The sequence below is a fragment of the Nanorana parkeri genome, unplaced genomic scaffold (assembly GCF_000935625.1).
Source record: "Nanorana parkeri isolate BGI_ZX_2015 unplaced genomic scaffold, ASM93562v1 scaffold85, whole genome shotgun sequence".
NCBI classification, from domain to species: Eukaryota; Metazoa; Chordata; class Amphibia; order Anura; family Dicroglossidae; genus Nanorana; species Nanorana parkeri.
Genome location: NW_017306353.1, coordinates 261,871 through 273,954, shown reverse-complemented (window position 1 = coordinate 273,954; position 12,084 = coordinate 261,871). Strand labels below are relative to the sequence as shown.

Here is a 12,084-nt window from a genome sequence, read left to right as displayed (position 1 = left end):
CACCGATACTAGTATCAGTGCCAATGCTTCGATGCCTAGCCCCTACTTGGGCTTCCGGTATCAGGAAGCCGGGCAGCGAGTCAAAACACACTGTGCGGCTTCCTGATTGGCCAGAAAGCCGGCTCCATGCTTTGTTGTCATCTAGTGACGAGAAGCATGGAGACGGCTTCCCTGCTAATCGGGAAGCCGCCTGGCTTCCTTAATGGGACTTCCGGTATCGTTATTGGTGAGTACCGGAAAAAAAATATCGGTACTCGTACTCTATACAGAAAAACCGGTATTGGTGCATCCCTAGTTATTATTATTATACAGGATTTATATAGCGCCAACAGTTTACACAGCGCTTTACAATACAAGGAAGACATTACAGTTACAATACAATTTAAGACAAAGAGGGTAAGAATATGTCATTTTCTATGTTCCTTTACACCCGGGGTGGGCGACTCCGGCCATCCAGCTGTGCTTTAACTACGAGTCCCAACATGCCACTGCGGGTCATGACTGTCAGTCTGGTAATGCCTATGGGACTTGTAGTTCCACAACAGCTAGCAGGTCAGAGTTGCCCCCCCCCCTCCCTCATTACACAATACAAACATAGGTTTGCCCAAGTATTTTAATAAAGATACATTAAAGAATAGCCTCACTTATTGCTTAGGCGAGTGGGCAGGAAACCATTTTCTATATATCAGGGGTAGGCAACCTTGGCACTCCAGCTGTGGTGGAACTACAGATCCCATGAGGCATTGCAAGACTCCTAACAGTCACAGGCATGATTGGCAAAGGCATAATGAGATTTGAAGTATCACCAAAGCTGGAGTGCCGAGGTTGCCTACCCCTGCTGTATACCATAACCAGACCATGACATTTGCAGCAGCCTATATAGCCAGCCATGTACAGTAAGTATCCATGACTTTCCTGCCACGTTCCAGACAGAGGCCGCAGATTCATTCCCGGCGTTAAGAAACGATTCATCGTTAAATTTGGTAATTCACTAACACCCACCACCTGCCGCCAGTTCCATGTAACCTGCCTGACTCATCCCAGAAATAATGGATCTGTTCAATCTGCTTCAAGAGCCGGCAGCGGAGTGTGTGGGGGGTTCCGCTCATGAATGTGATAAAGTGCCATCCATGGTGATAAATGTGACATTAACGACTTAACACCTTACAAGCCTCATGTCAAAGCCAACAATGCTGATGCCAGGAACAGGAATTGACTAATAGGGAGTCTGTATAATTATTTCACATGTCAATGTGGGGACCCGATTCTTCTCTGCCTGGGAAAGTGGGAAATAAAAAAATCACGATTGTTATACTGAATATAATTCCTCCCAGCAGGGCTCAGCTACATAGAGTACAGCAGGGGTAGGCAACCTCAGCAGTGGTGGAACTACAAATCCCATGAGGCATTGTAGGATTGCAGGACATGCATTATTGGATTAGTAGTTTCAGCACAGCCGGAGTGCCAAATTTGCCTACCCTTGGTATAAAGCAGGGGTAGGCAACCTCGGCACTCCAGCTGTGCTGAAACTACATATCCCACCATGCCTTTACCTCTGGGAGTCATGCCTGTGGCTGTCGGTCTTGCAATGGTTCCACAACAGGTGGAGGGTCGGAGTTAGCCACCCCTGTGGTAGAGGATATGTTGTGTTCCAGGTATAAATGCTTATATATCTCTTGCCAAAAAGTATTTCTACACTGAACCCCTCAATGCCTCATCGGACTTGTAGTTCCACACCAAGTTTGTCTACCCCTGGTATATAGTATCCACATGATCCAAAGAAAAAAAAAAATTTAAATCGTGGATTGCTAAATATGAAAGAATAAGACCCTACAGGAGGAGATATGCAGATATACACAATGCTGATCTGGCAGTTGATCAGGGGGGTGATGCTGATAGTGCTTGGGGGGTGGGGGGGATGCTGTCAGAGGCTCTTTGTCCGGTCCCATCCAGCTCACTGATGTCACTGGTTGCCAGGAGCTCGGTGGGACACCAGAGTGTCACGCTCAGCTCCCTGGCAACCAATGATGTCGTGAAGCCAGATAGAGCATCACAGGTTGCTAAAGAGCTCTTAACAACCTGGGACGCTGTGGGCACCCCTGTGCCCCACCCCCCCCGGGACAGCCCTGATTCTTTTGGACATTCTAGCTCACAAAAAGAACAATAATTCGATCCAACGGGACAGGTAAGTAACAGTACTCTTCTATTATAGGTTGCAAAGAGATCCACCGGGACTGGTAAGTAGTGCTCTTGTTTTATAGGTTGCGAAGAGATCCACCAGGACTGGCAAGTAGTAGTACTCTTCTTTTATAGGTTGCGAAGAGATGCGCCAGGACTGGTAAGTAGTAGTACTCTTCTTTTATAGGTTGCAAAGAGATCCACCAGGACTGGCAAGTAGTAATACTCTTCTTTTATAGGTTGCGAATAGATCCCCCGGGACCAGTAAGTAGTAGTACTCTTCTTTTATAGGTTGCGAAGAGATCCGCCGGGACTGGTAAGTAATAGTACTCTTCTTTTATAGGTTGCGAAGAGATCCACCGGGATCAGTAAGTAGTAGTACTCTTCTTTTATAGGTTGCAAAGAGATCCACCAGGACTGGCAAGTAGTAATACTCTTCTTTTATAGGTTGCGAATAGATCCCCCGGGACCAGTAAGTAGTAGTACTCTTCTTTTATAGGTTGCGAAGAGATCCGCCGGGACTGGTAAGTAATAGTACTCTTCTTTTATAGGTTGCAAAGAGATCCACCGGGATCAGTAAGTAGTAGTACTCTTCTTTTATAGGTTGTGAAGAGATCCCCCGGGACCAGTAAGTAGTAGTACTCTTCTTTTATAGTTTGCGAAGAGATCCGCCGGGACTGGTAAGTAGTAGTACTCTTCTTTTATAGGTTGCAAAGAGATACAGCGGGACTGGCAAGTAGTAGTACTCTTCTTTTATAGGTTGCTAAGAGATCCCCCGGACTGGTAAGTAGTACTCTTCTTTTATAGGTTGTGAAGAGATCCCCCGGGACCAGTAAGTAGTAGTACTCTTCTTTTATAGGTTGTGAAGAGATCCCCCGGGACCAGTAAGTAGTAGTACTCTTCTTTTATAGGTTGTGAAGAGATCCCCCGGGACCAGTAAGTAGTAGTACTCTTCTTTTATAGGTTGTGAAGAGATCCCCCGGGACCAGTAAGTAGTAGTACTCTTCTTTTATAGGTTGTGAAGAGATCCCCCGGGACCAGTAAGTAGTAGTACTCTTCTTTTATAGGTTGCGAAGAGATCCACCAGGACCGGTAAGTAGTACTCTTCTTTTATAGGTAGCTAAGAGATCCCCAGGACTGGCAAGTAGTAGTACTCTTCTTTTATAGGTTGCTAAGAGATCCCCCGGGACCGGTAAGTAGTGCTCTTCTTTTATAGGTTGCTTTATTTATTGATTAATTGTGACAAAGTAGCTTAAAAAAACCCCCCAATGCAATCACAAATTATTAACAAGCAAGTTTTTATTTATAGCCGGCTGTAAGCGCTCTCCACACCGACCCCTCCTGTTACCACATTCACATCCTTGTGTTTCCTTTCTGCTACGTTCATGCCAGATTGACTTGTCTCTACAGACCTCTATAATATTGATCCGTTAACCTACTTACTGCTGCAGATGTCAGAGCAAGCGTACCAATAAATTGAGTGTCTGCCTGCCAAATACAAGAGGTGATCTCCCAGGAGAGAGAGAGAGAGAGAGAGCGAACGTGCTCACAGCTTCCCAGATACCCCGGATTGGAGTAATGACGGTAACTGGCATCAGATCCAGATCTCCGCAGTTCCCAACATCATAAAATCACGTAGTTCTATTATCCAACAAGTGAAATCAATCAGTAAACTGCACATACAATGCAAGCAGCTGTGCTTAGAGCAGAACTAAAATCCCACTTAAAAAAAAAAATTGCACACAGTTGAGAGTTTTTTTTGGCAGAAGAGACATTTAAAGGCTCTTTTGTCAAAAATTCCACATCAGTTTTTTAATTCCTATACACACTGCATGGTGCATGGTCCTGGGAGGGACAGGTGCTGCATGTAGGAGCCTGTTCTTCCCTATGGGCGGACGCAACCGTACGCACACCAGAACTGCACAACCGTGCAGGTCCGGGTGTCTACTCAGACAGGATTGATCAAGTCCGTGTCCATGCACGGACACCCGGACCCACACGCATGTGCAGTTTGGGTGTGGGTATGACAGCGTACGGCCACGTCCTTCCATAGGAAAGAACAGGCTGCTGCGTGCAATAACGTGCAGCACCTGTCCCTCCCGGGAACGGGCCGATATGGGCATGCACGCCGCACAGACGTGTACCGCCCCAGTTTACGTTGTGTGAATGAGGCCTAAGACCTTCACAAGAAGGTTGACAAAGGCAGCTCCAGTATTTTTCCCACCATAGGTCTGCTGTAACGTACTGTGGGAGGAGAGGTGGCACTTCTTTACAGATATAAAACATGTTATAAGCCATAATTTCTCTATAGAAATCTATGTAACCGAGACAGAGCCATTTCATTTATTAAAATACACAAAGTATCATTAATTATACAGAGACACCTAAAAAAAAGCGCAATATAAAAATAAACCTTCATAGTCAATGAGACATAATCGGTGATAACAGGACTTGATCATAATAAAAGTAGATGCCTCTTGTATGTGCATGGCTTCATATCCTGCCGATAGAAGAAGACGTGCACCCAGGCCAGTTCTTTATTCTCCTCTGCTGTGGTCTCTTCCATGCGGCTGGTGTTGGTCAGCTGTCATCGAGGACCAGTACCGGGAAGGTTTCTCCCCCCTCACATAGCTGGGTATAGATTGCTCTAAGCAACATATAGGAGGGTGAGGCGCTCCGACACTGCGAATCGGCCTCAGCCAGCAGCTCTTCGCTCAGCACCTGTGACAGATCACAGCATTACACTAATGGCTTTTTTCCGGGCTAAGGTGGCAAGCAGCAATTAAATATCATTAACATGAAGAAAGTGAATCCGTCTGTGCTGGAGGCTTGGCAACAATCACACAAATGATAGCAAAGTAGCAAGTTATATATATGATCCTAGATAGCAAATTAGGAGAGCGGAGGAAAGAGGCAAAGGAAAAAGAAATAGAATAGCAACAGATCGCGCAGATCATATATCCATAGATGGAAGGAGAACGTTTGGAGTTCTATGTTACTAAAATCTCATACAACCTTTATATATGGTCAATATTCTTAAAATCTGCAGCTTTCATTCAAATAATACCTAGCGATCCTGCCATGAAGATCCCTGTTTAGACAATTCCTTGTATAGGGTGACAACACGCTTTCTCCCAACTGTGCTCATGCGTTGTCACCCCGTCACAAAGGCTTCTAATGGAGATGACAAGCAGCCGCAACAACAATAATTTGGATAGCATGTTGTGCTGTTGTCCCTAACAGGAAACCCACCCTTGCCATTGCTGGAGTGCATGTAACAGGAAGGGGCTGGAAAGAGATCAGCAGCACTTCAATGTAACAAAGGATGAAAAAAAGGTTCAACAAGTTTTTATTAAAAAATTAAAATATTCTTATGATAGACAGTGCATTAGAAATCCGAATGATGGCAAGTCATTAAAAGAGGGTGAAGTTCTGCTTAAAGGTCCATTTAAAACTACATAGCGATCTAAGACTACCCTGTCCACAAGGCGACAACGTTGATGTGAAATTTCACTAGACTACACTGTTGTCAGTCACCCTGTTGCAGAAAGTGGAAAGAAAAAAATAATCTGTTGGAAGATCAACAGGTAACAGAACTGTGTTAAAAAAGATTTAGAAAACGAGACCTGCATTGTATACAGTACTGTACGTTATTTCTCATTTTGCCAATAGAGACCACAATTAAAACTGCCCATGTAGCTCAGCGCCAATGCTTGGCACATGAAATGCTCACTATGTCAAATGGGCCAGACAACCTAAAAAAAATGATTGTGTGTGTATATATCACAGCACAGTAGCTGATAACACATTAGCTCAATCCAGTCCATAAGCCGAGTGCCTGGGAAGTACTTGGTGGGTATAAGGAACAAGAGCTCGTTCACAGTGGCTCATCCGTAGTACAACAAAGGAAAGTACACGGGGACCCGGAGATGAGTTGTCCCTACAAGCTGGCCGTAGAAAAGTCCTTTTCCAATTTCGGACTTTGATCATCATGCACAGGAAAGGGAACAGACTTCTCTGGCTAACATTATCATTCACTCGGTCATTAGGTCCTGGTGACACATCCTTGTTTAGGACAGATACCGGAACACTGGGATATCTGTATGAATTTGTATTCCCTTTTCCATTACTGTATGTCTTGTGGTTTGAAGACCTGACTCTGAGATTATTTATGTATGTATTAGGGATGTCCCGATACCACTTTTTTAAGACCAAGTACAAGTACTTGCCCTCGTGTACTTGCCGATACCAATTACCGATACTTTTTCTTAAAGGGACATGTGGCTTTTTTCTAAAACAACACAAACTGATGATTTTAGGGCAGTTTCTCACCAGGGCTAAATACAGATCTCTGCAGACCACAATACATGTCCACAGAGCAGCTCAATGCATGATCCCCCTACAGCAGCACAATGCATCCAAACAGAGCAGAAGGCTGCGATCTCACCTGGGCAGCATGTGGATCTTTGCAGGGCTGTGAGTTGATCGGATGGGTGCCGGTGTCTGGGGTTGTACTGTGCTGTGTGTAGGGCTGTCCATGGCTGTGCCGGGAAGGAGGAGCAGGAGGTATAGACCCGGACAGTCACCGACAGGGACAGCTACTGCTAGGTCCCCAGCAGGCTGCCGAGGACCCAACGAAATTTAAAGGGCCGGCACCGGTCTTAAGAATCGGGGCATTTTCACGAGTACAAGTACTCGTACGAGCCCCGATACTGATACTAGTATCAGTACATCCCTAGTATGTATATCTTCAATGTATGTATTGGTACAAAAACAGATCACTGTAGGAAAATCAGTTTTGTCCTTGTTGAAGCTGAACTCCGGGATGAGCAAATATTGTCCTCATACAAGAGTCATGTGTGTTCTTCCTGGAATCTTGGTGTGCTTTGTGTATTTCCTCCAAATCTGTGCAGTAATCCAGTGCGAGACTTAGAGCTTCCTGTAATAAAGACCGGTCACTGCTGCTCCCTCTCCTTGTGCAGGTCTCGTCTCCGCAACTTCCTATAGTTTTCTGCAGACAGCCTGTAGCGGGTGGGTCTTCTGGGCCCCTCCTACAGCTCTGTCCTTAGCACATGGATATGTACAGCACAATGCTGGTGCTCCTTTTACAAGGTAATAACCTTGCAAACGTATAACTTAACGTATTATTGCAATTTATAACTGTAAACCTATTTGGTGCACACAAAGTAGAAGTCTATCCTTTGCGGCTATTTAGGAGTATACTGTATATTGCTAGCTCTTTTGCCCGGAGTTCAGCTTTAATGGTGGATCTGTGCAGAGTCATTGTTTGCTTGTCTGGCTCCCCCATGGAGACCTGTGGTCACACAAGGAGCTCTGCTCTGTAATCCTGCAGTAATCCTGGTGCAGTCGGTGCGTAGCTGTGTACGGAATGCTCATCAATTCTGCACATTTGGTACAAGGCTGCTCAGGGAATCTTTGGCCTTTAGACGATTCCATATAGAGAGGAGATAAGAGAAGCCTGGCTGAGAATGATCAGTAAAGGATACCGATCTGTTGTCACAGAGCAGGGAAAGTGTAATTAAGATGAAGGACTGCTTGCTGGAGACGAAGAGACTTAACCAGGTCTCTTGAAGGACAACAACAGCGTCCTTGTTAAAATAGGCACGTCCCTTATCTTGGGTCCAAGACGGCGTTTTTACTCTCAGGTGAACGTCGGAGAATATTTATTTAGTTTTCAATTATTTAGTGTATCAAAGAATTGCCTTCCTTTTATTAATAAAATACTTTTTTTTACACCATTTTGTCATCCTTTGTTGTATCTCAGTGCTGGCAATATCCTGCCAGCAGCCTCTTCCTGGCTACATGCACTTCAGCATTGGCTGCATGTCCTTTCCAAGGCCTCATTCACACTGCCGCACGTATGCGCGCATATTGTACCATATGCAACCTATGCAAATAAATGGCTCCATACACACAGCCGCGTATAGAGCCGTATATTTGCGTAGCGTATATATGCGCAAAAACAGAATGGAACAGAGATGCGTCCGGGCAGCGTATTTACGTGCATATACGCGCGTACATGCGTACAGCACACTAAAAATTATTACATTCGAGTGATGCATTCTGGGATTGCATATAGTGCACGCATATACGTGCATAGACGCGTATATACGCAATATACAATTTTGCTTGCGTTGTGTGTGAATGAGGCCTTAGGGTGGGTCTCCTGGGGGTGATGACAGAGGACCAGACCTTTGTAATGCGTGTGGAAAGTCCACTTATAGTCTCCATCGTGGCAACACATTAGCACAACTTAGGAGACGGGGCAAAGCGCTGTTACCCTATAACGGGATGCGCCTGAACAAGTTTCTTCATGGCAGGATCACCAGGTATTGATTTCATTAAAGTTCCAGATTTAACGAAAAATAGAACAGTCATTATAATTTATGTTAATACAGTAATACCTAGGTTTACGAGCATAAATCGTTCCGGCAGCATGCTTGTAATCCAAAGCGCTTGTATAGCAAAGCGAACTTCCCCATAGGAAATAATGGAAATTCCGAGTCGTTCCACAACCCAAAAATATTCATATAAAATGATTACAATACTGTACTGTAATATAATACTGTACGAAATATAAAGAAAAATAATTTACAGGTACCTTTGTGGCCGGTGTGAGAGGGACAAGAGAGAGGAGGATTATTGTGTAGGACAACTTTCACTATCACTAACGGAATCACTGCTATCTCTTGACTCAATGGAATCTTTTTCATTTCGTGAAACCTTAACAAGGAATCTATCCAATGTGACATTGCATTGTCGTTAAACAGACTCATCGCTCGCACTGCTACAGCCTTATTCGGGTGGCGCTTTTCTACAAAATTTTGCTCTGATTGCAAGAAATGTTTACTTGTCTTGCAAAACGCTCTCAAACCAAGTTGATACCTTGTAAACCAAGGTATTACTGTATTTAAAAAAAAGCTTATATGAGATTGAGTTTACATCTCGTTTAAAGCCCAGCTCCAAAAAGGTTAGAACCTGTCAATTTTTTTGTTGCTGGGTGTGCAAGAAGAAAAGTACCAAAAGCAGAACATATGAAATCCAGATTCAATTTAATTCAAACTCTGATATCATAAAAAGCCAACTTATGAGTCAGACATATTTATGACCTCATGGATGTGGATGTGGGTGGCAGCCGACCTCTTACATCTATCGCCCTTTTCTCAGGGTAGATACAAGTGCTCGTTGTTAATACACCTAATGAATGAGTATCTGCATACCCTTGCTCTGGAGGAAGAAGACCCCACCACCACCACCACCCTGGATCCAGCTCTGGTTTTCTAAAACTGAAGAGATCCGAACCATGGAAGATCTCTCAGCTTCTCTATCACAGGGAGATAAAGTTCAGGCACTCATGGTTCTATTGGACATATTTCAGAACCTTGTCCTTAGACTCAGGAACCGGGGTGGTAACAAGTAGAGACACCTGAGCAAGTTCCACTTCATTTTCATCATCCTTCTTCTTTCCTTCCCTTCCCTCACCCCCTTGGTGCTCTATCCTGGCTCTGTAATCTTTTTTTCATGTTTCTTTTTATTTATTACTTATGACAATATAACAATGGATGGAGTTTTCCCACCCTTGCTTACTTGGGCTATCCTCCTTGATAAGAAGGTGGTCCTCATCAGATCTGTTTGACCATTGGAAACAAATCAATGGATTTATTTTGCTACTTGTTTTGCAAGAGTTGACTTGATGTTATTGGATGTTTCCTTACTTTACCTTACCGTGACTGTACAACTATATCTGATCTAAGTAAAGCCAACTTTTTTGGGGAGTTTAAAAGGCCCCTCTTCAACAGGGCTCGATACTAAAATGTGACATGGAAAGACTGTGGAAATGGACAAAAGAAGGTAGGACAGACAAAGAGGATGTAAAATAAATAAAAACTATTAACAAGCACTGATAAGTGCAATAAAATAAAGCGTAGATCAAGACTAGCCAAACTTTGGCACTCCAGCTGTCGTGGAACTACAAGCCTCAAAAGATATTGCAAGACTCTTAACAGCCACAGGCATGACTTCCAGAGACAGATGCATGGAGGGATTTGTAGTTTCACCACAGCTGGAGGACCGAAGCTTGGCTACCCCTGATCTAGAAGTGCCTGTTTGTACATTGCCATCACTAAAAGGTGCCTGGAGGGCTCAGGTTTGGCTACCCCTGTCATAGACTGTTCTCCCACCATTAACTGTCTTGCGTTACCTTTTGCAAATATATCTTCTGCTGTAGCTCCCGCAATCGGAGATGCGTCGCAGTCAGTTCACGAAGTTCGTCTGGATGGCTGTATACGAGCACAGATGGCATTGTGCAGAATTCAAAGGGACAGCCCGCCACCTCTGAGCAGTCAATGTCAACGGAAAGCTTCTCACACCATTTCTTGTATTGGTCAGCAACTAAATAGGTGACAATTAGGCAATATATACAATGCGAGGACAGAACTAGACAAAACTCAGCTATGTAAAACTCCCCCCATCATAGAGCTGGTTTGTTCAACAGATGATGACCACGCACACACTAAGCCTCCTTAGTAATTATTAAAAGAAATAAACAGCTCTCGTTGCAAAACTCAATCCCCAGTCTCCAGGTTAAATGGCCCCCTACTTCATCCAACCCACTTCTTGTGAACCCAGAGCGTTAAGGACACCACCCCTGGGGGGACATCATCAAGCCACCTTGGGCTCATTGGAGATTGCTGCAGAGAATGGTGCCACATCATTATGTGATACTGTTCTCTGCAGCATTGAACATTTCACCCTCCTTCCCAATGATAGCAGAGGACCCACAAGATCAGGCGGAAGATCATTGCAACAATGAAAGCATATTAATTTTTTTTTTAATTGTTGTAGAGGATTTGGTGGTTGTAACATGGCCTTTAAAGGAGAACCTGGCCTTTAAAGGAGAACTATGGGGTTAGGGCTTTTCCCAATAGTTCTCCTAAGGGTAATGGGAGGACACAAACTAGCATCCTCCCGTCACCCAAAGCTCAGTATACCGCGAGCTACAGCTCACGGTATACTGAGACGCCGCAGCCAGAACAGGTCACGACAATTATTTCTGGATCCACCCAGCTGCCTGAGTGACAGCTGGCTCTGCCTATCTAGAGGCAGAGCCAACTGTACCCACCCCCTCCCCCGTCCGTTCCGCCAGTCAGCGCTGGAGGATCGGACAGGGGAGGGGGGAATCCAGTCCCTCCCCTGTCACGGCTCTCTGCCGGCACAGGATCGAGAGGTGATCATGCACTGGTATGTGTTCGCTCACTTCCTGATCTACTGAGCTGACCTGTGACAGTCTCATTGTCACAGGTCGGCTCAGATTATGAGGCTGGGTGAAAATCACTCACCTCATAATTCTCCTTCAAAGAGAACTTGTGAACACAGCATTATGGGAGCTGCCATTGTTGACTATTTCATAAAGGTTCAATCTGCAGGGCTGTCAATCTGATCTTGGCTTCATGTTGAGTCAGTGACTTGAAACAGGAATGCATTACAGGAGTTTTTAGATTTCACCATCTTCATGCTTGTTGCTGGAACACACCTGGAACACAACATATCCTCTAACACAGGGCTCAAAATTTCCACTCGCCTGCTCACATTTGGCGAGTGGAAATGCAGTGCAGGCGAGTGGAAATTCAGTCAGGCTTGAGTCAGTACCTGACTAGTGGGAGCAGCTGCTCCTGCTGGTCTGTCTACCTTCCTTTTCGGCAGGAGCTCTTCACTGAGCTCCGGGTCGAAAACGGAATGATTAGTAATGTCTGCAGACCTTACTAATCGCACCAGATCACCAGTGATCTGCCTGCTCGTCTCCTCCCTGCAGAAAGACAAGCAGGTGAGGGGGCTTCCTTGTTTTACTTTACATGGTGGGGGACAGGGGGCTTCTTATTTTATGTG

The 12,084-nt window shown here is 44.8% G+C and overlaps 1 protein-coding gene across 1 annotated transcript in view; it reads right to left on the bottom strand.

The window, feature by feature from the left end:
- Nucleotides 1–4,720: 4,720 nt before the first annotated feature.
- Nucleotides 4,721–12,084, bottom strand: part of CUNH16orf59 (chromosome unknown C16orf59 homolog) — a 48,264-nt gene continuing 40,900 nt past the window's right edge. The window contains exons 14-15 of the mRNA XM_018552333.1: nt 10,400–10,590; nt 4,721–4,899 (exon numbers count right to left, since the gene is read on the bottom strand). Coding sequence (XP_018407835.1) covers nt 4,759–4,899; nt 10,400–10,590 — 332 coding nt within the window. The 3' untranslated portion in view covers nt 4,721–4,758. The remainder of the gene's footprint in view (nt 4,900–10,399; nt 10,591–12,084) is intronic.